Source organism: Poromitra crassiceps, assembly GCF_964638095.1.
Source record: "Poromitra crassiceps genome assembly, chromosome: 19".
Classification (NCBI taxonomy): domain Eukaryota; kingdom Metazoa; phylum Chordata; class Actinopteri; order Beryciformes; family Melamphaidae; genus Poromitra; species Poromitra crassiceps.
In genome coordinates this window covers 15,195,151-15,220,280 of record NC_139646.1, presented here as the reverse complement: position 1 = coordinate 15,220,280, position 25,130 = coordinate 15,195,151, and the positions used below count along the sequence as shown (strand labels likewise).

The window sequence follows — 25,130 nt, the reverse complement described above, 5'->3', positions numbered from 1 at the left end:
GCCATTAGACAGTCCAGGGATGACTTGCTGAGGCATGTGAAAAGGGAAAATACAATAGGCCTACACCAGGTGGGATGATATAATGGATAATAATCTCCAATTTAGCATAAATCTCCAACTCAGCATAACGAAAATGAAAATATTCCCCTGAAATGAAAATAAAATAATATCCCTGAGAAACTTGAAATTGTTCATCTGTAACGTTACAGTTCCCTCTTGTTATGTTGTGTCTATTCCAGTCGTAATTTCCATGTTAACATGGGAGATTTGCCTTACCTCTCTCTTCCTGGCGTTTGTCCATGTCATGAAGAAAATATTCAACATTCATTTCCAATGTTTACTAATGGTCAGTTAAAGAAATGAAAAGAAAAGAAAAGAAAAGAAAAGAAAAGAAAAGAAAAGAAAAGAAAGGAAAAGAAAAGGAAAGGAAAGAAAATAAAGAATTTAAAAATGTCTATTCTATTCTATTCTATTCTATTCTATTCTATTCTATTCTATTCTATTCTATTTGATTGGAGTCGACTAGCCCCCTCCTCTCCCCCCAGCGAAGAGGAAGGAAGAGCGGACGGAGACAAGTCAAGTGAACAACAAGCCAAGGCAAGGAAGATAGGAAACTACACTACATAGCATAGGTAACGTTAGGTGGGTCTTTCGCCGTGTTCATTGTTAATGGTCCGCTTGCGTTTGACAGTTTATTTGTTCAGTTCTAGGTGTTTATTCGACCACACCAAGGTCTTTTGTTGTCTTATCTGACGTTAACTCGGTCCTCACAGCCTGAGCCTGCGGATCGAGGTTGGACTGTATCAAACCAGCGCAGCAGCAGACCGACTTTCAATCGGTGCTTCTCGGCTAGGCTAACGTTTAGGCCTAAATCGGGCGCATACACTTCTGGACTTTGAAAAAGCAAGCCTAACATTCTTAACAATCGGTAATGAGCAAGTTATTGTTTTGTACTTAGTATGGCTGATTTCGATTTATCGTCACTGGAAAGACAACGGACTTTGAATTTGCTGAACTTGATCAGTGTTGTTGGTAGTGCAACGTTAGCAAGTTGGCTAGCTAACGCTAGCTGAAACGCCAGTTAGCTAGCATTAACGCTGTGTTTTCCATTTGTTAGCATGATGATGTTGATAGTATTGTTAGAATAGAAGTTCAAATTTGCGATAGAGCAGGTCTTAATGCATGCAGTTTCGAATTGAAATCACAGCAGTTAAAACAATCTTACTATCCCGGTAACTTGACCAGCTAACGTTATCAGTTTATTACCGTATACGAATTTCATTATTTGTTTTTGTGTACCATAAGTCGTGTTTAACGTTAGGGAACTGCATAATAAGTTAAATTGTAGGTTTTGCAGCTTTCAGTAACATGCTATACAGGTGAGACTACACTACACGGAAGCGGTGGGGCAGCCCGCCGTGTCAAACCATACATACAGTATGAGTACGAGTCAAAAGTCCAGTCTCGGTTTACTCACTGTGATCACTTTGCCATTAGTTATGTATCGGTGTTTCACCTGAAACGCCCACTCCATGCGGGCAGTTGGTTACTGTTCTGTTCAAGTTACCATGCCTGTATGATGTGTTTTTTGCAGGCTGTCTTTGACTTTTGTCAAGTTTATTGTGTTAAAGCTCCATTATGAAAACAGTCTTTCATATTTCAGTTGTCCTTTGATGTGGTCTGCCACATAGAAAAATACATGGTGGACGAAAGCAGAACCTGTTGTGTGGGTCTGGATATGTGGGGTGTGGTATGGTGGCAGGCAGGGTTGTTGCTTCATTATTCAGTCCCCTTGTCTACAGGCTTGCAACTCAGACACCTTCTCAACTTACAGAGTACTTCAATGGGAGCGGATACAGTCCACTGGTGTACTCAAAAGGGACCAGGCTGTGTCTGCTTTAGAGGATCACCCTACTACTAGTACGCATAGCATGAGCCAGCTGGCTAGTTGTAGGCAACTGCAGTGCCAGCGTATGACAAAAAGAGAAAAATCTTTGCAGATAATACACATGCAACGATGGCATACGTGTTTGACAGGTTGTCTAATGTTCATTGTGATTCAATTTGGTACACTCAGCTGAGTGATCATTAAGCTTAGCGATAGTACAGCATGGAGATACTTGGCATATTTCCCTCTTCTAAATCCCCTGCGGGCATGTTTGTGTTGACCTGCAGAGAAACTGAGAGATGGAGGAGATTGAGAACGAGTTTGGACATGCGCCCTGCTTCTCAGAAATGTCCTCTCTAAAGATGAGACATTACAACCAGGAAAGAAAAGCAAAAGTTGGACATTATGATTCCTAGAATCATGTGTTGGTTGGTAGCAGTTGCCTGATGGCGGCAGGAGTCTTGCTGCTCCGCCAGTTGTTTTAACCAGGGGTATCATTTCAGAGCCTCGGTAATGACGGGCTTTCAGAGTGCACTACGGGTGTGTCCCTCTGACACACGGAAGCTGGGCTTTTCTTATAGTTGCTCCACCTCCTCCTCCACCTTTCTCTCCACCACGACTACACCTGCGGTCTGGTCTTTGTTTATATTTGATCAGTGTGTTTTTCTCCCCCCACTCAATCTATGCAGAGACATGTGGGATCATGAAGGCAAAGTGAAATCACAGTGCACTGCCGAGATTGCCAAGGCGTTGTGTAGTGAACTCTCGTCCCCGCCCTCCGAGCTGGTAGTGAAGTTCTTTGAGAGATTGAGTCAGTCTGCAGTTTTATGGCCCACATTACAGTCATTTAACCTACTTCCTTGTTAACCACTGGTCAGTATGGGAACATCCGGATTTGGAAGTCCTATTGCCTGACTGCCTGCCCCAGTTGTGTTTCTCAGTTTATCACCAACTGCAGGATGTTGGTTTTCAGTTTGTTTGGCTATTTTGCATAAGCATGTTTGACCAGGATCCCCCCATTTATTATTATTATTATTATTATTATTATTATTATTATTATTATTATTATTATTATTATTATTATTATTATTATTATTATTATTATTATTATTATTTACATAATATATATATATATTTTTTTTTATATTGCTGTGCTGTGTGTGTGGTCCCAATAAGATCCCTTATTAATGATTTGTGAAGTTAGAGGGGAGATACTTGGCCAGGTGGACCTTTTTGTTTCACCTCAGATTTGCCCTATACAGTACAGTGTAACATTCCCTTCCTCCCTAGAATAGTAAGTTATTGTAGCTTAGACAGCCGGCCTTGAACAGTCCCTGAAAAGTGTGTGGGTAGGTGGGTGAGCATGCATGTGGGCACTCCCTCCACAGTTACCACTCTGCTCCAACTGTAGGCCACATGTGGAGGGCTGCTTCATGGTTTGAAGTCTATGGATGGAAAAGCCAGTGGTGGTTGCATGAGGGCGGCTGGGCCAAGGCTGACACGCACGCACACGCACACACACACACACACACAGACAGGCCAAATCTCTGTGTGACCATTCAAATGAGGCTGAGTCAGCGGAGCACTGGCCAAGCCACAACAGCATTTTACCATAGCTTTGCTTCGGCTGTGTGTGTGTGGTGCGCGTGCGTGTGTGTGTGTGCGTGTGTGTGTGTGTGTGTGTGTGGCTGTGCAGGGTAGACTGGAACAGAATGCATGTCATGCAGCCTGCCACAACCACCAGTGTAAGCTACTGAAATAGCAATGCTAGCATATGATGCATTTCTGTAAAGGTTTCAAACTTTCAACGGACATTGGACAGTACTAATAGTCCCTGTAAGTGTGTGTATGCTGCCTGTGTTTGTGTGTTGGCTGATGACGGTAAATGGCTTAGCAGTGTAAGGCCAGGACTATCGCACATGATTTAGCATTGCTGCTAATGGCCTTACAATAGGCTAATGCTGGGGCTTAGGCCGGCTAAAGCCATTTATACTGCTCTACTCTCATTAGCAACTCCTGGCTACCACAAGAATGTTGGTGGTGTTGGTGGAGCGCACATGGCTGTATAGTAGGGATGATGGGCGTTTTAAATCATTTCAATATTCGAGTACTCTCTTTCTATTATGACCGAGTAACTGGGTGCTCGGAAAAACACACTCGCCAGTGTGTGGGGGCGGCGAAGCAATTTGTCTCAGAAAAAGTGATTCTTTCTCCATTCTTGTTGTGGCTAATGTTATGGGAAACGACAGTGGAGTCAGTAAACTAGTGCAAAGTTTTGAATGAGTTTTATTGGGCGTTCATGTATTATTATGGAGAAGCGTGCTTCTGCCTCGTCTCTCGTTTGCACCGCGGTTGCATTGTTAAAGGGCGAGCCGAGTAGCCCGCGCGGTAGAAACGTCGCTCGAACAGTAACGTTATGAACGAGTACCCGAGTACTCTCGCCCATCCCTACTGTATGCTACTGTCTTCTACGTAGCAAGCGCAAACCTTTTAGACCGCGGCCCTCCCCCCTCCCACCCCACCCCCCCCCCCAAAAAAAACACCACCCAATACTATATCCCCCTAGCCACTATCCTACCCACCCCTCGATTCATGACTCTCTACCACCTTCCTATCCCGAGCTACGGCCATTTTCCCACTAAACTCACTAAATGGCCATGAGCGACTGTCTGACAGTCCTGATTTTTCCATCTCATGACCCCGGCAGGACCACTGGTCCAGCGCTGTGGTAAAAAAAAAGATCTTTAGGTCAGTGTTTCTCAGAAGGTGGGTGGTGGGGGCCTAAAAGCGGGTCATGCAACATTCTGACCGGGCCACAGACAAAAAAGAAGTTGAAATCTTGGTCATAGTAAGACCGACTCAGTACGACTGCTGTAGCCACTGAATTCAGACAAGCTGATGTCTCATTATGAGACAACCGTTATTATTGCGCAATAACAATTTGTCAAAACTATTTGTGGCATGCTGCCAGATCTAGCTAGGCTGTTGGTTTTTTCTTTCTTTCTTTTTTTCTGTGTATTGGCAAAGTTCTGTCATTCTTCGCATTTGGAATGATTAAAAATATGTCGAGGTCTAAATTGAAGTTTTAATGCAAGCGTAGCGATACGCTGGGGTTAGATATGATATCCCCACAGGAAGTCCTTTCAAACCATCATTCAATGTACGCGCATAATATCCACCAAAGAAGCACTTTCTTGGTTAGTGGTGGGCCTTTCTGATGGGGTCGGAGAAAGTAATGGCGCCCACTTTCCCCCGTCAAGTATGGAAGGAATTGGAGAAGATGAAAATGGGCTGGTGTGAGAGAAGGATGGGAGCAGCTAAATGAAGCGGTGAAGGGCACTCTTATCAGGACAGTTTCCAACAGCTGAGACAGGATATGACACGCTAAAACTCCCTGTGGAATGTATGACAATGGTTATGTGTGTGTGTGTGTGTGTGTGTCTGTCTGTCTCTCTGTCTGTCTGTCTGTGAACGTATGTTTTCCAGGAAAATGGAAAGAAACAAAGTGGCATGGATTAACTTAACAAAACCTGCCACTGATCTGTTAGGTTTCAAGGACAAAAACCGCGTGCGCGTCAGTCACACTCTCACCACCTTTATTTAGTCTCTGCACCGCTTCCCCCGGCCCCGCCCCGTGTTTCTCTCTTTCTCACTCTCATTCCCGATCTGTTGGTCTCTCTCTCTCTCTCTCTCTCTCTCTCTCTCTCTCTCTCTCTCTCTCTCTCTCTCTCTGTCTCTGTCTCTCTCTCTCTCTCTCTCTCTCTCTCTCTCTCTCTCTGTCTCTGTCTCTCTCTCTCACACACACACACACACACACTAACTCACTCACAGATGAATGCACACGCTCGCACTGGCATACACACACAATCAAACTTAATACAGGTCTTATTGTTCACTCGGGCAGCTCTGTGTGTGTGTGTGTGTGTGTGTGTGTGTGTGTGTGTGTGTGTGTGTGTGTGTGTGTGTGTGTGTGTGTGTGTGTGTGTGTGTGTGTGTGTGTGTGTGTGTGTGTGTGTGTGTGTGTGTGTGTGTGTGTGTGTTAGTGGGGGAGATGAGGTCTGCCAACAGTACAGTGCAAGTGGAGAGCAGATTTGATCTGCATGAGTCAGTGAACTTTGAAGTAGAAAATGGTTTTTGCCCTGCTTTGGAGACGAGCCACGCGTTTGTCATCTCATTTGTAGACAGACAAGGTTGAAGTGCTTTTTCTCCAGATTCCACACCAGCTTCTCTGTGCAGGAAGTCGAGGGAGAAGGACTCTGACATTCTCTAAATTTGGGCTGGAATGATATTCACCGATTATCATGCCAGTGTGTCATTTGTGCTCAGGCCTCCTTTGGCTGTGATAAGCTGTGTTGCCTTCTAAAAAGCTAGCTTTCAATGCTTAAGAAAAAGTTACATATTTCTGCCCTTTGCGGTTACGTCTCTTAATTCTTTTCCTAGGCTAGCACTTGCCTCTGGGGCTGCATGGTGAATCATACATAATTGTATTACACATCAAGATTTTATGATTAATAATCTTCCATGAAGCTTCCATTACATCATGGTGTGACTAGTCCTTTGAATACACAACGTGCACCCATGTGAACAAAACTGAGGGCGAGGAGAAGGCAGCTCCAATCAGAGATAAAGAGAGAAACCACACATAGACGATCTTTGATAAAGAGAGAAACCATATACGTCGTAGACAATCTTTGGGAAAACATGTCAATGAGCAAAGTAGAAAAGAATGGATTAGTTCTTTATCCTGAAAGAGGCACCAGCACCGATATATCGGAAGTATATCGGTATCGGCCGATGTTGGCCTTGTTGACTGCAATTGGCCTACTGGCAAAAAAGGTGGCGTTCACCGATTGTAATTTCTGCCTGGCTACTGTACTTGCGCACCTAGAAGTACTGAAAAACTATTCTCATTGAGTATGTAGGTAAGAGACTTTAAAACAGTTCAGTTATTTGTGTATATTTTAATGAAGATTTCTTCGTTTCCCTGTCACAAAAGGGGTAATAAAAAAATATCGGCTATCGGCTATCGGCCAAACTGTTATTTTAAACATCGGTATCGGCGCAGAATTTTGCAATCGGTGCATCCCTACCAGCAACTAAAGTTTTATCTGCCGTTGCACTCATTTTACATCACTCTGGAGAGAGAGCATTGAAGTGCCTGCCTAATATGAAATTGAAATGTTGTATTTGATCAATATTTTTGTAGGATTTTCTTTGATTTTGTGTCGTTTTTTGGTTGACTTTGTAGAAATCTCGTACGTAATTGAGGCTGTGTTATCTAAATGGGATTATCGTGTTTTTGTTGGAGGGGAAGATATGTCCTCATTATTAATATCTCACTACTATAATATCGGCGAGGGGTTTCGCACATGGCGCCAAGTTGCGGGGCACAATTGCTCAGCTTGAGCACCTTGAGGATTTGCATGGATGGATGGCATGCGAGTAAGATGCCATCATTATAGGCTAACTTGCACAGAACTCTATTTGAAACTACCGTAGTTGTATATCTTACTTCATACATTTTGATGGCATGTCGTCAGCATTGTTCAGTGTTTTACACATGTGCAGAAATGTGGCCTGCCATTTCCCCTGCGCTTGTGGGGGAGTTCCTATCATGGCCGTGTGCTTCTCTGGCTCTGTTAGTTGGCCTCGTGCTCCTCTGGCTCTGTTCGTTGGCTGTGACTCGATGTGTGATATTGTCTCCCCAGAATAATCCTCAGGCGGTGGTTGTGCTCCTGCAATGTACTCACCTCCCTCCTCCTTCCCATCACTCCGTTTCTCACCATCCTTGCTTTGGAATGGGGAGAGAAGTGCTAACAAGCGGCACACGCTGCGCTGAAGTCACGCTGTGCTGAAGTCACGCTGTGCTGAAGTCACGCTGTGCTGAAGTCACGCTGTAATTATCGCTCTTCTTCTTCACTTCTCTCACTTGCCTTTTATTTTTAATTCTGCAATCTGCATATTGGAAGGTGACGAAAAGTGTTGAAATTGAAAACAAGCGAGGATTTGGTCTTTGCCATCTTTGCGATGACGCTAGTACAGACTTGAAATCACTTTTTCAGATTCATTATCAAGTATAGACATCATTGCTGTAGTTTTCTTTGTTTTTGCTCAGTGGTCTTCCTCACCTTTTCTTCCTTCTTTCCAGCACATTTGTCAGATCTAGTCATACTTGCTTTTATACAGGCACTTGTGCTAGGGCTGGGCGATATCACTTCAAATAATAATAATTCATTTATTTTATATAGTGCTTTCAATATCACGATTATTTCAGACTTTGTGTTTTCACTTGTGTCATCCTCTATGCCGCCAGCTTTGGTTTGAATGAACGCCTGAACGCAGACTAATGGACGGGCCAGAGGCACGTGACTGAACGAACACAGTATTTTTTTCAAGAAAGTTCATGAACACACACATTGGGTACAGTGGCTGGCAGGGACATATTTCACAGTACGCACAACAGTACACATTAATTGAATGAACATGAATTAATTGAAGTAATTAATTAGTTACCGACTTAATCTTGGTCATGTAAATTAATTAATTAATTGATATGACCAAGATTAAGTCGGTTATGTTCTAAAAGTCAGTTTTGATACTTTTTCGGGTTAATTGTCCAGCCCTAACTTGTGCAGTCTCTTGTTGTCTTGTCTATCCTTACATTTTCTCTTTCTTGTCTGTGCACCTGCTTCTCTCTTCTTCATTTCCTCTCTTGCCTCGTTCACCTTCTCTTGCTTTGGCTCCGTGTCGCCCCCTGCTGCTTCTTCGCCTCCCAAGTTTCCGCCTCATTAGCGCTCCTGTCATGCATCCCAGATGTGCTTATATCTGTGTACTAGGGTGCTTTGCTGCTCACGGTGTAACTTAAGTCTCCATGTATGTCCGTTCTTTGGTGAAATCCCTTCATTGGTTTAAATCTGGTGTTGCTCTCTGGTGTTAACCCTGTCCTGTCCTGTCCTGTGCTCTGCTCTCAGCGTGTGAATGGAGCAGTGTGCGAGTACGGCCTCCCTGCTGGCCTCGGTGCGGGAGCAGGAGAGGCAGTTTGAGATGCTGAGCCGAGCTCTGGAGGAGGAGCGCAGGTCGTGCGCCGGCACCCTGCCCCGCCCCCTCCCCAACATGCAGGTAACGCTGAACAAAACCCCCGGCCCCCCGAAAGGACCCGGCGGACTCACCCTAGGTCCGAGCGAGTTCCATCATCATCATCATCGTCATCGTCATCGTCATCACCATCCCCTCGGTGCTGGCTGGCAGCAGTTCTTATACCAAGACTGTCTGGGGGATAAAAATACCTCTTCAATGGGTTTTAATCAACCCAGACTCTCGAAGTGTACTTGCTTAAAGTTTAAATGCACTGGAACAATTTAGGTTTAGGCCTATAGATGATTGGCAAGAGGTCAGTACTGCCTAGGGATGGGCATTTTCAGTCCTTTCAATATTTGAGTCCTCTCCTTCTATTATGAACGAGTAACCGGCTACTCTCGTAATTTCGTAGGCTATAGGCCTGTAAGATGATCTATTATACTATGGTAATGATAGAGCAGGGGTTACCTGCTCTGTAGGGGCTGTTCACACAGCGTTTTTGCATGGAAAAAGAGCTGCCTGGAACACTTTTTGTGAGGAGAAATAAGCGGACGCACCATGATAGGGTGATCTGACATTAGCTTAGCAGCTGTTAGCCTACCTCAGTAGCTCCGTTCATCATCAGGTTCGCACTTCGTTCCAGCAGACAATAGTGTTGTGGAACAAGCAAAGGTTTACCAGATATTTCCAATACACCGCCGCTATAATCCTCCATACTGCTTTATGGTCACTGTTACAGTAACGCAAATCCACTTATTACAACGTCCGGTGTTCGGCCAAACATTTTTCAAGTGCGAACGAGGGATGAACCTTACCTGCTAAAGTGATTGCCAAAAGTGGGTGTCTGCCAAAAATGATTCTTTCTCCATATTTGTTGTGGCATTTTATGGGAAACCACAGTGGAGTCAAGTCACTTAGTAAACTCGTGCAAAGTTTCTGAATGAGTTTTATTGGGCCTGCGTTCTGGAGAAGCGTGCATCTGTCTCGTTTGCGCCATGAGATTCCCCCTGTGTTGTTAAAGTGCGACGAGTACCCCAATGGTAGAAATGCTACTCGAATAGTAAAGTTATGAACGGGTAGTACCCAAGCACCCGCGCTCATCCCTACTAGTACTGACTGAGTCATTGAAGGTGTCTAACCCTACTACCTGAGGAGGTAGTTTGTACCCCTGGGCGCTCTGCTGTGCGTCACAGCTTTTGTCCATCCTTGATCATGCATCGTCTCCATCTTCCATTGGTTCCTCAGTAACCGTCCATGTCTCATTCGGAATCAAAGTCTTTCCACCATCTGTCATTTAAGCTCATCATCAACCCAATGAAACCCCCTTTGTCTAACGTATCTCAAAGCTTGTGCGTTTGCATGCAGCAGAGTGACTTCTTGCTTGATATTTTTTGATTGTTGTATTGTTGACCTTTTCCTATACCATCTTATGTGTTAACATTGACTGTTCATCATTGTCATTATGGCAGCCAGCTGGTTTATTCAGAGCAGAGGTCAATCTAGGTTTGGTGTCTGCCCGGAAGACATCCCTCAAATGCTTTTGACACACCTTCTTCCTGCATCATGTGTGAGTCACCAGCTTCAGATACTGAAGAGTGACTTCATGCTCTTCATTTGCATCACAGGCGGACACGCACGCGCACGCACGCACGCACGCTCATTCTTTCGCTTTCTCATTGACATGTATGTTCAGACACTCAGACGTACACACGCCCCCACACACCGCCGGCCCTTAAGGCACTCGTTGAAACGGAGAGTATCATAAACAACCGGGCGCCTCCCCACTTGTTCACTTTCTCTCTCTTTGGTTTGCGACTTTGCGCGCTCTCGCACGTTAACGCACATTTACACAGCCACATCCCAGTCTCAGGTCGTTCTAGTGGCCCGATAAGAAGCAGGCACATAATGTAGGTAGGGTCGGAGTGCTTGTGAGAAGGTGTGAGCAGGCCAGATATGTTGCCTGTGTGCTGCTGGTTCTTATCTCTGCTGTGTGTGTTTACATAGCCCAAAGGCTTCGGCATGCCTCTGCCACTCTCCACACCACCTCAGTCTTCACTGACAGGTTCCCACATGCTCACGTCATGTCTGCATGGCACTTTCTGCTACGACTTTTCTGACCGAGTCCTATTCTAAAGAGTGGGTTCCCGTTGGCTTAACCGTAGTGTGTGTGTTTGTTTGTGTGTTTGTTTGTGTGTGTGTGTGTGTGTGTGATCTTGGCTGAGTCTCGTTTCAAAAAGTTGTCATTATTTTCTTTTTCCTGCTTTCTTTTTTTTTTTTTTTTTATAACTATTTTTTTCAAAATGTGAAGCACCATAGTGACATAATAATCAAAAATAATAACAAGGATAATAATAATGACAATAATAACAATAATAGTAATAATAACAACAACAATAACAACAACAGCAGAAACAACAATAATAGTACAGTAATTATGATCTGACAAATATCAAAAAGAAAAGGACATCAACAATTGGGTAGGGAGAGAACACACACCCATGCATACTGTTTTTCCTGCTTTCTACAGCTGATTCCCATTCTTGAAAGTTGAAAAGCCAACAGTACTAGTACTACATGCATGTGGGGCCGTATGATTTCCGCAAAATGGGAAAAACGGACGGAATCATGGAATTTGGTAATAAAAATTGAATCAACTGTAAAACATGGAATATTGCAGAATTTCCCATATTTTGGCTGAAATTGGTAAAGGTAGGCCTAATTATCAAAATCAAAAGGAGACCCAATTGTTGTAGTACTAGTAACCTAATAACTGCTTTCATAATTGTAAAATAGGCCTGGAGAAATAATTCTGTTTTCGATTGGGGTGTTTTGAGAGGGGGGTCGGTCTTGCATGGTCACCTCACAACTTGGGTTTGTTTTTGAGAAACATGTCGAAGAGGCTGTCTGAGAGAGCGAGCCATTTCATTAAACAAAATAAAAAATAAATGAATATATCGATATAGATATCTATCTATCTATCTATCTATCTATCTATCTATCTATCTATCTATCTATCTATATCCCTATTTTAAAATTAAAATGGAGGAAGTGGAATTAGGGGGAAAAATGGAATTTGGTAATAATCAAATGGATTTCATATGGCCCTACAGACATGTCTGTCAGATACAACTGCAGCCCTTCTCTCATCCACTGTTGTTGAGCAATCCCCCACTTTACCCCCTTAGCTGTGGAGATAATACAACTGTTGAGATTGCTGCAGCAGAGATATGCAGAGCTCCCCCTGTGCTTGGAATGGGAAGTGCACCACACCCCTCATTGCTTCTGGCCAAGCAATGACGGTGGCGTTGATGCTCGATGAAAGAAAGTTTTCTCTTTCTGACTGGCTCATTATTCATCATCCTACAACTCACTCATTCTCTTCATTCAACATGCATTCCGTCGTGCGTTATGATCGCTCATTTCATTCCTTCATTGATTGGATTGTTTTGGTGTTTTGCTCAGCTGACCTGTCACTGTGTGTGTGAGTGAAGAGTGTCAATGAAAGCCTCTGTTGTGTCGTGTGTGTGTGTGTGTGTGTGTGTGTGTGTGCATTGGTTTTGAGATGCGTGTTTACAAAACCTAGGAGCTGATGTCATGTTCTCCTCAGTGGTGTGCAGCAGTAGCCTACTACTCTGAATGTCTGGGAAAATCCAGCTGCGTCACTGGTGTGTTTTCAAGTGTGTGTGTGTGTCCATCCATGCATGCCCACCCTTGTGTGTCCAGCAGTCTGTGTGTTGCTACCGGCTTGCATCCCCTAATGCGTGTTCCCTCTTCCCTGTGTAGAACGGCCGTATTCCTTGTGATGCAGACATAGAGAGGCTGACACTGAACGAGGGTTACATCAACGGGACACATCACGTAAGCTCTCTCTCTGACTGTAATGCCATCATCTGTTAGCTTTTCTTAACCAGGTTAGCTCCATTGAGGTCAAGGATCTCCCTTCCAGGAGAGACCTGTATTTGGGTTTTGTTCTATTGTGTGTGTGTATGTGTGTGTGTAGTTCAGGATGGAGCCTGGTCAGGTGATGCAGGAGTCGTACACGGTGGAGGAAGACCCCCAGGAGGCTCCACCTGTCATCTCCGTGGAGACCGCCGAAGATGGGACCACGCGGCGCACAGAAACCACGGTAACACCATCACCAAGTGGAGTCCACTTGGTATAATAATGGCTAGGAAGGATTTCTTTTTGCATAATTTTGCACACACAAAAAACAGGGGAAGGGAGATACAGGGGAGAGTCTTAATCTGATGAGAATCAGTCCAAGGCCAGTAGAACCTTTTTCCTATTATGTCATTATCTTTAAAGGCATTTGTATTTTGTGTTTTGAAAAGTGGCAAAGAAACTTTCAACTTCTTGTTATTTAACGTATGAAATCTTGTCTTCTCCTTACGCACGTCTCCCGCTCTTCAAGGTGAAGAAAGTAGTAAAGACCACGCACACTCGTACAGTCATTCCCTCTGTGTCGGACACCCTTTCCCTGGATGGTGGGGGTTCGGTGACGGGGATGGGGGGCTACAATGCCCCCATGGAGCGGGTCTACAGGCCTGGCCCAGGAGGAGGGGTGCCCATGGACTACCCCACCCACACTGTGCCCCGCAACTACCCCTACGGGCACCCAGGGGGCTACGACGACTACCGCGGCGGACCCCCCTCTGAGACCTACGCCAGCCTCACCAGGGGCGCACGCATGGATGACCGCTACAGGTACTGTATGACTGCATGTGTCTTTTAATAAGGTAGTTATCAGTCATGTATGGTGTTTTATCCATAAGTGTTGATTCACTTGTTCTTTCGTTCATGGTAACTATCTACAGACTAGGGCATGTGGGGCAGGGTATACATTTAATTTACAACTTCCTCTTGTGTCTTATTTTCTCCACTTCTGCTCATTCTTTTGGCCAATCCTCTGCCGTCCATCTCCATCTGTCTCTGCTTCTCCTCTTTTCATCTCACTCTCCCCCTTCCTCTCCCTCTCCCTCCCGCTCTCCAGACCAGTCCACCCAGATGGCTACAGAACTATGGATCCGAGCTACAGAGCCCCCAGCCGGAACCAGCTGGACCCCTATGCTGCTCAACCACAGGTGTTCTTATCTGTCTGTGCAGTATCTTTTTAGCACACCAAAGTCGGGCACTCTCATCGGGGCAGGACAACTTTTGTCCGGGGGCCACAGTGACTAGCACACCTCAAAATCCACTAGCCAGTTTTGGTGTTTCACTTGCCAACTCATTTTAAGTAGAGAGAATAGGACTTCCAAATGATGGCTGTTTAAATACCAAAGTGGCTGGCAGAGAAGTCAAACTCGCAAGCAATAGAGGGTATGCACACCCACTGGAACACACCCCCTCAATCGGGAATGAGTGTCAAAATGAGTGTCAAGTTCCTCCCTGAGCAGCAGGTGTCACTTATCTAGGCTGATTACTGCATTCAAGCTCAGTCTTGCTGTGACTCAGTGGGCGTGACCCCACAGTGACTTCTGCCTCTGTGACATCACATGCATACCCTCTATAGACCCTTCTCACGGGGGCCATTTTGTGTTGAAAAGGCAGGGTTAACACAGGTGCAAGCAAAACACTAATGAGGGTTTCCAACTTCCATGATTGGAATGTGGAAACCCTCATTAGTGTTTTGCTTGCACCTCTATTTATTCTGCATTTTCGACACAAAATGGCCCCCGTGAAAAGGGTCTATTGCCAAAGTTTGCCACAGCATTTGGCTGGTGGCTTTGATCAATTTCAGACCCTAATCCATATCCCATTTAGGTGGGTCGTATGGGCAGTGCTCTGGAGCTGTCGGGCCTCCAGAGGTTTGTCCCAGAGCCCTATGGTTTGGAGGATGATCAGCGCAGCATGGGCTACGACGAGCCCGACTACGGCATGGGACCCCCCATCCACTACAGCACTGTGCCCCGCAACCTCCACGCCTTCCCTCACGGGCCCCCGCGCAGGACCGGGTAAGTCCTGCAAAATGTGTGTGTGTGTGTGTGTGTTAACACATTCAGTGCCAGCGACGCCATATGGCGTCATTAGAAATTTACCGTAGAGTGCCAGCGACGCCAAATGGCGTCAATAACTCGATTTTTTTTTTTTGACGGGGGGGTGTCGATCTATGCCTCTTACATCGCCTCTTACAATATTCAGAGGTATTGAATGTGTCTAACCTATTTTACAGAACCCTTAGGTGGCGACAGCGCTCTCCAGATGAGAGAACGTGGAGTGAAACACACAGAAGAAGTCATTGGGGGGAAGGAAATCGCATCGCATCCGTCCGTATGCAGCGGCTTCATTGAAGCAACGTTTAGCTGTGCCCCTGCAGCAGCCAATCTGCTATCACAATTGAGCACCTCGGTGCCCGCTGCAACAGCCTCCGTGTCCGCTGCAACACATGATCAGCCGTGGATTTGTTATTATTCTCAACTCGAAGCATGGGAGCTGGTACACGCGGCTGTAAAAAAGCAGGATCTAGCGGACTTTTTCAGTGCTGAGCACAGGCAGAGAAAACGAGAAAACAGCAGAGCAGAGAGACACTCCTCCCACAACGGGGGGGGGGGAGGAGGAGGGGGGGAGGTGGGCACGCAGAGCCAAGTACACAACACAGACCCAGACAGCAGGACAGGGTTGGCAAACGCAAGCCAGAATATCCGATGCCCACCAGCAGCAAAAGATCAGCAAGAAGCTGCAACCAGCAGCGCATGCAGGCGCCAGCGCTGCTGGTTTCAGCTAAAAATATTATTCTTCCAAACAAAATTCCCTTGCCTTCACTGTTTTATTGAAGGAAATTATTTTTGAGGTGTGACTACATCAGAAAATTAGCTTCAGAGTCAGTGATGTGCTTGAAATGTTTAATTTCACAAAAGGCTCATTATCTCAGCTCGTAGAAAAAAAGCTCTGTTTTTCGTTCAATCAAGCTATCTTCTCCGGCTCATAACTAAAGAACGGAAAATGGGATCAATAAACTTTTTTTTGCAGGTGATAGAAGAGAGTCTCATCGTTATTTGTGCGTGTTCAGTGTTTACATAGTAATTATTAAAGAAATTATATGACTGTTTTAAAATGCATTGCGGCCTATGTGGCACAGCAAGCAACCTTTTGCCCAAGGGCCGTGGCACTGAAAGTGTTAAGGATAGAGAATTGGTGCACATTCTGTGTGTTTTTTCATGTGTGTGTGTGTCCTTGCGTGTGAGCGTGCACTAGTGTTTCCTCTATATTCATTGAGCTGTGATGGGCCACACAAGATGTCCTCAAGTCCAAGAAATGGTGCGCTCAACCAGGGGCGGTTTTAGCATCAGAGCTTTGGGTGGGCTCAGCCCACCCAAAGGTCATGGACCGCTGAACCCCTAGGGGGGTCCGGGGGCATGCCCCCCCGGAAGAAAATTTTGTGCAGTTTCAAGTAAAAATGGATCAAACTGGCGCACTTTGAGATCAAAATGAAGAGACTAGATCTATGAAGAACTACACACATCAATATCTTCTTTACCGTTCTGTGGTTTTACAGCAATGAAAAAATTATTGTTTCCCTATATATACTATATATATTCTGCATACAGGTTACTATATGGTAGAATTATGCTTGCATAAATAATACCAAAATCACTTCAGGGGAGTTTCAAGTAAAGTCACATTTTGCTTTGTAGGCAAAACAAAAGTAAAATTAAATCAAAAGGGAACTTCCTAACTTATTGGCTGGAATAATATTCCGACAAGATAATAATATACTGTAAGCACTAAAGCAGGAGTTTGCAGTCAACTAGTTGAAATTAATATGTGGCAGTATTTGTGGGGGTCAAAATCTATGTAGGGTGTACCACCACAAATAGATCAGTGTATGGGAAACACTGACTATTAAATTGTGTGACTAGAAAGTCACCAATAAATCTGAGAAAATGTACTTTAATTTTGAACAACAGCACTACAACGGTGGCATTACAAATGGTATTATGAAATTATTGTGTGAAAAAACAAGAATGCCACTTTTTTCATGAACTTTAAGCAGAAAATTAAAAAATAGTTTTAAAGCAAAAATAAATAATAAATAAAGATCATTTTAACATTGGCTCAACCAGCCCATCTTACTGACCACCAGGGGTCCTGGTCCTTAATCCCTTTTTATTACTCCCATGCCACTGGTACTGTACACAAACAAGGCTGTTTAAATATCTGCCTTGCACTCCCTTAGAGCAGGGGTGTCAGACTCATATTAGGTAGAGGGCCGGATTTGTTCAACTGAGACCTCATGGGGGCCGTATTTTTTTTTTACTAAAATCAATTCGACTCATTTACCCATTTACTTCACAAAATAAATACTGCTCTTTCCATTTCTCTTGAAACTGCCTGCATTCCGTGTCAACCTTTCTCTTTTTCGACAGCATCTTGTTCAGGGGCGGACTGGGATCATAATTCAGGCCGGGCATTAGATACCAAGCAGGCCAGGCCGATACGGGCCGACGCGCGTGCCGGCGTCAGAAAAATTTGGGCCGTTTAAAGCTCAATTTGGGCCATTTGAAGCCAGATGTGGGCCGTTTGAAGCCCAATTTGGGTCGTTTAAAGCCAAATTTGGGCCAAGTCCAATTTTACAATGAGATGCACCCACTTTAATCCTGAATAAAGTAATAAAACCACTAGTAAACCAGTAGGCGGCGCCTGGCCTGCTGTTCAGTGAGTGGCCTGACTGCGGGCCCAATTTTTTTTTTTTATTTTTTTTTGCCAGGCCAGGCCAGGCCAGGCCAGGCCACCGGGCATTTGCCCGACGTGCCCGATTATGCAGTCCGGGCCTGATCTTGTTGATTCTTTTGTTTTTTGGTAGGTAGCTGAATGCGCGATTCAATTCCAGCGTGGCATCATGGCGGCTTTGTTTACACCTGATGACCTACTGACATACTTCCTTGTAGTGCAGGTTAATTAACTTATGAATGAACTCTTAGCTTGCTTATTAGCCACACGTAGTTCATGATAATGGGGTGCGAATTTAATAATAATAATAATATATATATATATATTTTTTTATATTCCAAAACATCTCGCGGGCCGGATGAAACCTGCCCGTGGGCCGGATCTGGCCCGCAGGCCGTATCTCTGACATCCCTGCCTTAGAGGGAAATAACAAGCCTGTAAGAACTTTTATTGAGATACTGAACTAACATCACAGCAAGACATAAGTGATGCCATGCACGCATGTTAAGCTATCGTCATCATCACATCAGACAGGCTGTGTAAAGCAGCCACTTGCGATTCTGAAGGGCTTAATTTCATTCAGATAACAAGGGACCCGTTTGAAAATGTTTGTCACTTATGCCCATATGTTTCTCAAAAAACATCACATCCATTTACACCCGCTTACTGCGAGCTAGCATGACATGGCTGGCTGGTGCCATGGTAGCCTACCTACCTTCCTATAGTCCACCTGTTTGTCTGGCAGGCACAGCGACAAGTTCTTATGTTTAGCCTACGACAACGTTACGTGCTAATTTGCATATCAATATGCGCTAATTAAGTAACTACTAACGACTCTGACTGCTCAATGCTCACCTCAGTTTCATTGATCATGAGTGGGGAGAACGATTGTGTGGACTGTGGAGGACCACTTCGCTGCTGTACTGTGTGTGTGACCTGTGTGAAGTGATGTGGGATTAGGCAGATAGATGGAGGAGGGAGCGCCTGCGCAGCCGCGGCTCTAGAAGCTTTTCGGGTGGGCTGAACCCCCCTAAATTTTTGTCTCAGCCCACCCTAAGAACATAGAGGGGGGGGAAACATGCACACAGTGCATTGAGTGTAGTCAGAAACTGCTACTAATGACCACCATGGATTTGGAGAGGGATTAAAAAAAAAAAAAAAAAAGTTTTTTTTGCCTCTATTTTTTTGGGTGGGCTGAGACTATTTTTGGGTGGGCTAAAGCCCACCCAAAAACGGCCTAGAACCGCCCCTGCGCTCAACTCTTGTCTTTAAATCCTTAGGGTGCTGGCCCAGTAGAACATGAAGGTGATGGGAGTCTATGTAAGGGTTAATGCCCGACGAGGTGTCCATTATCACTTTTTAAGGGACGACGCAGAGGCGTGAACCGGTCCGAGGCGCAGCCAAGGACCGGTTGCCTCCGCGAAGTCCCTTAAAAAGTGATAATGGACACCTCGAAGGGCATTAACCCGCTTATACCATGGTCACTTGCCAAAGAAACAAAACAAGACCATTCATTTATATTTCCATGCATTTTGCAATCAAAATCTAGTTTTCATAACCTTGAATATGAGTTGAGAACCGGCGAGACAAAATAGTCCCCTCGAGATTAAGCTATCATTGGATAAAATGGCTGCTTAGTTTCTTCACCTGGCACAATTCTAGAATCAAGCTAACTAATAATTTCGCCAATCGTAGCCTATGTAACAACATACAAAATAAAACGGCAATGTCTAAGAATGCAACGCCATGTAACTGGGTCGTTTAAACTCGCATTCCAGGGAATTGCGTTAACGTCTGCGGGTCTTATAAGACGTAAATGGCGCGAGGCAGGAGTAGAGTGAAAACTATCTGCTTTCAGTATGTTGGAGTCCAGGTATGTTTTGTACAAGGACGTCTCTCAGTGTGTTGCTGTTAACTGCCCATTGCGTTGTTTTCTTTTTGTTGATCTCGTCTTTTTCCTCTTTGACTTGATTTGTGCATAGCGGGTGGACCCCTTGATTTGTATCAGTGATAAGAGGCAGCGCGCGCTCTCCCAGAGCGCCTGGCTGCTGGTTGCTGCAAGTTGTAAACAGGAGGTTTGACAGTTGACAGCTGAGAGCCCGGTTTCTGTCAGCTGACCAGAACAGAGCCGGCTTCTCTCAGGAGAGGGAATCTCCGAAACGAAAATTCTCTCTCTCTCTCTCTCTCTCTCTCTCTCTCTCTCTCTCTCTCTCTCTCTCTCTCTCTCTCTCTCTCTCTCTCTCTCTCTCTCTCTCTCTCTCTCTCTCTCTCTCTCTCTCTCTGTGTCAAAGGCCGGGCTCGCCCCCGCTCGTGCACGAGCGAGGGAAATCTCCTCTTTCTCGCCGAGAAGAGCCTGATGACGCGAGGTTAAAAAATCTCCGAAACGAAAATCAAAATTGTAAATAAGAGTTATTTTTGATAAACTGAGCAAGACAGAGACAAACGTTTCAGCCGTAGGCTATCCTCAGTGTCCACACAAAATGTCCACCATTGCCAGAGAAAGTGTACGTGCACTCAGAGAGCACAGACCTCCGCCAAGGCCAATACGCCAGTCGGCTATGATATGCAAACTTTGTGAGTCACTTATTTTTTTAAAGCTGCGGATGCAGATTCCTTGAATATTAATTATTTTAGGAGTGTAGAAAATGCTCCGTAATGGCCCACCTTCAGGCCTGTTCTTGGGGCAATTGACGCCCACGAACCAAGGCGCCAACGACGCAATGATGATGTCACCGCCGTGACATCATCGATGATGATGTCAGAGTTCACCTCGTGAGGTCATCGGTGATGTCAGAGTTTCCCCTGTGAGGTCATCAGCAAAGTCAGACGGTCTAGGCTGACTGTCATGGCAGACGTGACTTTATGAGGTCATCGATGATGTCATACCTCCCCGGACGTTGTGACATCACCAACGATGTCATACCTCAAATGTTGGGGGGTTATAAAGGTGCTGTTCTGTATTGAGCTTCCCCTTTCTGCAATCTGTATGCCACTCTGTATACTGCTTCTGCCTGATATTCCCAAATAAATTCGCCTGAAAGACATCTCCGTGGTTCTAACCGATCACTGCCCGTGAGCCCTTACCTAAGATCCGGCAACTTCACACAAGGCAAGCACATAAACTTCCTTACAAGGAGGTTTATTAAACGTTACTTTATTTTGGAAGGATATATTTGCACAGCATAATAATGATGATGTTATGGGATATTTTGAAAGATGGGACAAATTTGTTGAGGCAGAGGGCTGGTGATAAGGTCACTATGCCGATGTGATGCCCGGTGTGTTGTACAGCCCTACTTTGTGGGTTGGCGGCGGGTCCTGTAAGGAGGGGGTAGTGTGTTTGTGTATATGTTTGAGTGTATGTGTATGATTTTGTAGATGTATGTGGTTTTTGTGATTTGTTCTTTTATGTAAAAAAAAAGACACATTCCCTCTGTGTTTACACTGAAGGATGGCATGTCATCTGTGGCTAAAGTGTGTATATGCGCCAATGCTCTCTTCTCCCTTTTCCCCAGGAGCTACGAGGGAACTCTGGACGGTGACATGAGCGGGGCAGGGGACATGTACTACTGGGGAGGAGGAGCACCACTGGCCCAGGGCGAAAGAGGAAGCATGGCCTCGTTGGACAGCACGCTGAGGAAAGCTCCCGGCCCCGCGGGCTGGCGTCAACCTGAGCTGCCCGAGGTCATCGCCATGCTCAACTACAGGCTGGACCCAGTCAAGAGCAACGCAGCTGCATACCTACAGCATCTCACCTACAAGAACGATAAAGTAAGGGATGCACTGCATACACTGATGACACATTTTCTCTGGCATATGTAGCCGACGCTTTTAGCTGGTGCGACTTACAATGAATGTAACGGTACAATAGACTTCAATTCCTAGATGACAAGGAGGAAGAGGAGTGCAAGGCTAAATCCACATCCCTTGCTTAGATCATCAGTGGGTGTCAAACGTTTTTGGCTTCTGTACCCCCTTTCCCTGATTCCTGAATCCAAGTATCCCCTTTACCCGTCTGCAACATTTTGCTTCAAAAACTGCAAGAGAAAACTATAGCATATAATGTATGATAATGTGCCTTTTGAAGAATATAACATTACAAAATAAGAAATAGGGTGAAAGAGTTGGAATTAGTGCCTCCCGAGCAGATTTATTTTAACGTTTCATTTATTTTCATTATTTATATTCTTAAATTTTTCAATTTTCCCCTTTCTCTGAAGTACCCCCCTACTAGTACCTCCACCTACCCCGTAGGGGTACGCGTGTCCCAATTTGGGAAGCACTGCCTTAGATATGCTGTGTTTAAACTTTCAAGTATGGTCATGTATTGGAGAGAAGTCAAAGAAATAAGGTTAAGAAATAACAGGTCAAAAAAGGCTAACATTTGAGCTAACTAAGAGGTGGGTGGGGAAGAGAAAGGTAGAGGTCACATCAACGTCCTTCTATTTTCCAGGTGAAGTGTGATGTGCGTCGTATGAAAGGCATCCCAGCGCTGGTCTCCATGCTGGACAACCCAAACAAAGAGGTCAGTTCACTGTCCTCTTCCATAGACTCAGCCTGCTGTCCAATCATCATTCTCTACACATGTATTCCAATGCAAAGCCCTGGGATAGACCTGATTCAGGGTGAGGCATAGAAGCTGGCAACTTAAATTGGATGTGAATATGGGACGTGCAAGACCTCAACTAAGAGGTTGCTACAACACATTCAAGATGTAATCAGAGCTTTACTCTGGGGGGGGAAACATTCAAGGAAACAAAAAACATACATTTGAGCAAATATCACGTTATTCTATTCTATTCATTCAAATATTAACTTGCACATGTATCAATCTTTTCTGTGAATTCAAATTTAGGCCACAGGTGTGTGAATATTTTCTGAGTGTAAATTCCATCATGCGAGTTTTCAGGTGTTTTTATACTCGAATGCCTTCATACTAGTTGCCATCCCCCGACAGAGATGTCTTCTTCTGTTGTAGATGTTCCCCTCGATATATTTATTATATCTGATAGTCAGATACTTCTTTGGCTTGTCAGTACCTGTAGTTGTAAGAAGCAGAAGAACCTGAGTGGCATGGTTTGGTTACTACCACTTCAGCAAATTCTACTTGCCATTAATGATAAATGAAAGAGTTACACAGTGTTTAACACTGTTAAATATTTGATATTTCTTGATTCCCTAAATCAACAACACATTTTTTGTGCTAAATGTGGTTTTGCCATATTCCAGTGTTTCCATGATTCTCTTTTTGTTGGGCATTACCAGAGAAAGGAATGCATTCCACTTAATTAGTAGGTGCACTATGTGGCAGGACGTGAAAGTGTTGTTGCATTGCTTTCCTCTGTGGTAGGTGCATATGTGGCAGGACGTGAAGGTGTTGTTGCATTGCTTTCTTCTGTGGTAGGTGCACTATGGGGCAGGACGTGAAGGTGTTGTTGCATTGCTTTCCTCTGTGGTAGGTGCACTATGTGGCAGGACGTGAAGGTGTTGTTGCATTGCTTTCCTCTGTGGTAGGTAGGTGCACTATGTGGCAGGACTTGAAGGTGTTGTTGCATTGCTTTCTTCTGTGGGTAGGTGCTGTCTGGGTAAAATAATTTACTATGTGGCAGGACGTGAAGGTGTTGTTGCATTGCTTTCCTCTGTGGTAGGTGCACTATGTGGCAGGACATGAAGGTGTTGTTGCATTGCTTTCTTCTGTGGTAGGTGCCCTATGTGGCAGGACGTGAAGGTGTTGTTGCATTGCTTTCCTCTGTGGTAGGTGCACTATGTGGCAGGACGTGAAGGTGTTGTTGCATTGCTTTCTTCTGTGGTAGGTGCCCTATGTGGCAGGACGTGAAGGTGTTGTTGCATTGCTTTCCTCTGTGGTAGGTGCACTATGTGGCAGGACGTGAAGGTGTTGTTGCATTGCTTTCTTCTGTGGTAGGTGCCCTATGTGGCAGGACGTGAAGGTGTTGTTGCATTGCTTTCCTCTGTGGTATGTGCACTATGTGGCAAGACGTGAAGGTGTTGTTGCATTGCTTTCTTCTGTGGTAGGTGCACTATGTGGCAGGACGTGAAGGTGTTGTTGCATTGCTTTCTTCTGTGGTAGGTGCACTATGTGGCAGGACGTGAAGGTGTTGTTGCATTGCTTTCCTCTGTGGTAGGTGCACTATGTGGCAGGACGTGAAGGTGTTGTTGCATTGCTTTCTTCTGTGGTAGGTGCACTATGTGGCAGGACGTGAAGGTGTTGTTGCATTGCTTTCCTCTGTGGTATGTGCACTATGTGGAAAGACGTGAAGGTGTTGTTGCATTGCTTTCCTTTGTGGTAGGTGCACTATGCGGCCTGCGGAGCGCTGAAGAACATCTCTTACGGCAGAGATCCAGACAACAAGATCGCCATCAAGAACTGTGACGGAGTCCCGGCTCTGGTCAGACTGCTGAGGAAGACTCGCGACCAGGACCTCACCGACACTATCACAGGTTAAATGCCCATGCACAATTTATTTTCTGAACATTTAATCCCTAATCTAAATCTATCTCTAACCTTGCTAAAATGGCCCCTTTTCAACATTGAAGCTGAGCAAAATATCCCAATTTCTCATGAGTATTTCCCTCATCTTTGTAGCATAGCTCGATAGAAATATAGATATTTAATGTATGTATTTGTCACTCCTCAATGTACAGCTCATACAGAGTAAAGTCCATTTACAACAACCACATTACCCCATGAAAGAAATGGGAAAATTGAAGAATGCAATAATAAATCATGAAAATAAATGAACATTAAAATAAATCTGCTCAGCAGGCACTAACTGCAACTCTTTCACTCCATTTCTTATTTTGTAATGTTATATTCTTCAAAAGTTGGGTTATCATTCATTCATTGCATCATAAGCTGTAGTTTTTTCTTGCCGTTTTCTGAGCAAAATGTTGTAGTCTGTAAAGTGGGTACTTGGATTCAGAAATCAGGGAAAGGGGGTAGTGAAGCCAAAAAAGCATTGCTATTGTTGCTTTGGTCAAGTGGTTAACGTTATATACCAGTTTTATCTGACAGGCTACATGCAACCTTGTTTTCATTCACTAAAATGCTGCCAAACTGCGCTGGTTTTACGAGATGTCGTCTCCCTTCCCCTCCTTTGACTAACGGTCCAGCCAATGGTCCACTCATGCTCATTAACACATGCTGGTTTGTTTACATCCGGACATTAGGGGAGGGGGCTACCATAATGGCTGGTGGCTGCGTAAAGACGCAACAGTTACCGACATTGTTTGTTATTATGGTAATTTAATTATTAGTTTAACTGACTAATATTTTGGTGCCGACTAGCTTGGGTAGCAGACGTTTAACCCTGAAGCGCAAATTATGCTCAAGCGAAATTGCCGGCGCTGACTGCGCCGAGGGGGTCGCCGCAGCTGGGCGTCCTATCCGCGCAGCTCGGCGTAGGGGGCGTGCAGCTCCTCGAAAATGTGACTCCGCGGCGTCAACTCCTTGTTGTGAGGAATGAGGAAATGCCAATTT

At 44.9% G+C, this 25,130-nt stretch overlaps 1 protein-coding gene across 1 annotated transcript in view; it reads left to right on the top strand.

Annotated features, from left to right (window-relative positions):
* Positions 1-591: 591 nt before the first annotated feature.
* ctnnd1 (catenin (cadherin-associated protein), delta 1) overlaps positions 592-25,130 on the top strand; it is a 43,286-nt gene continuing 18,747 nt past the window's right edge. The window contains exons 1-10 of the mRNA XM_083655799.1: positions 592-928; positions 8,860-9,007; positions 12,749-12,823; positions 12,966-13,091; positions 13,377-13,669; positions 13,956-14,046; positions 14,726-14,916; positions 21,148-21,403; positions 22,086-22,157; positions 23,941-24,091. Coding sequence (XP_083511925.1) covers positions 8,867-9,007; positions 12,749-12,823; positions 12,966-13,091; positions 13,377-13,669; positions 13,956-14,046; positions 14,726-14,916; positions 21,148-21,403; positions 22,086-22,157; positions 23,941-24,091 — 1,396 coding nt within the window. The 5' untranslated portion in view covers positions 592-928; positions 8,860-8,866. The remainder of the gene's footprint in view (positions 929-8,859; positions 9,008-12,748; positions 12,824-12,965; positions 13,092-13,376; positions 13,670-13,955; positions 14,047-14,725; positions 14,917-21,147; positions 21,404-22,085; positions 22,158-23,940; positions 24,092-25,130) is intronic.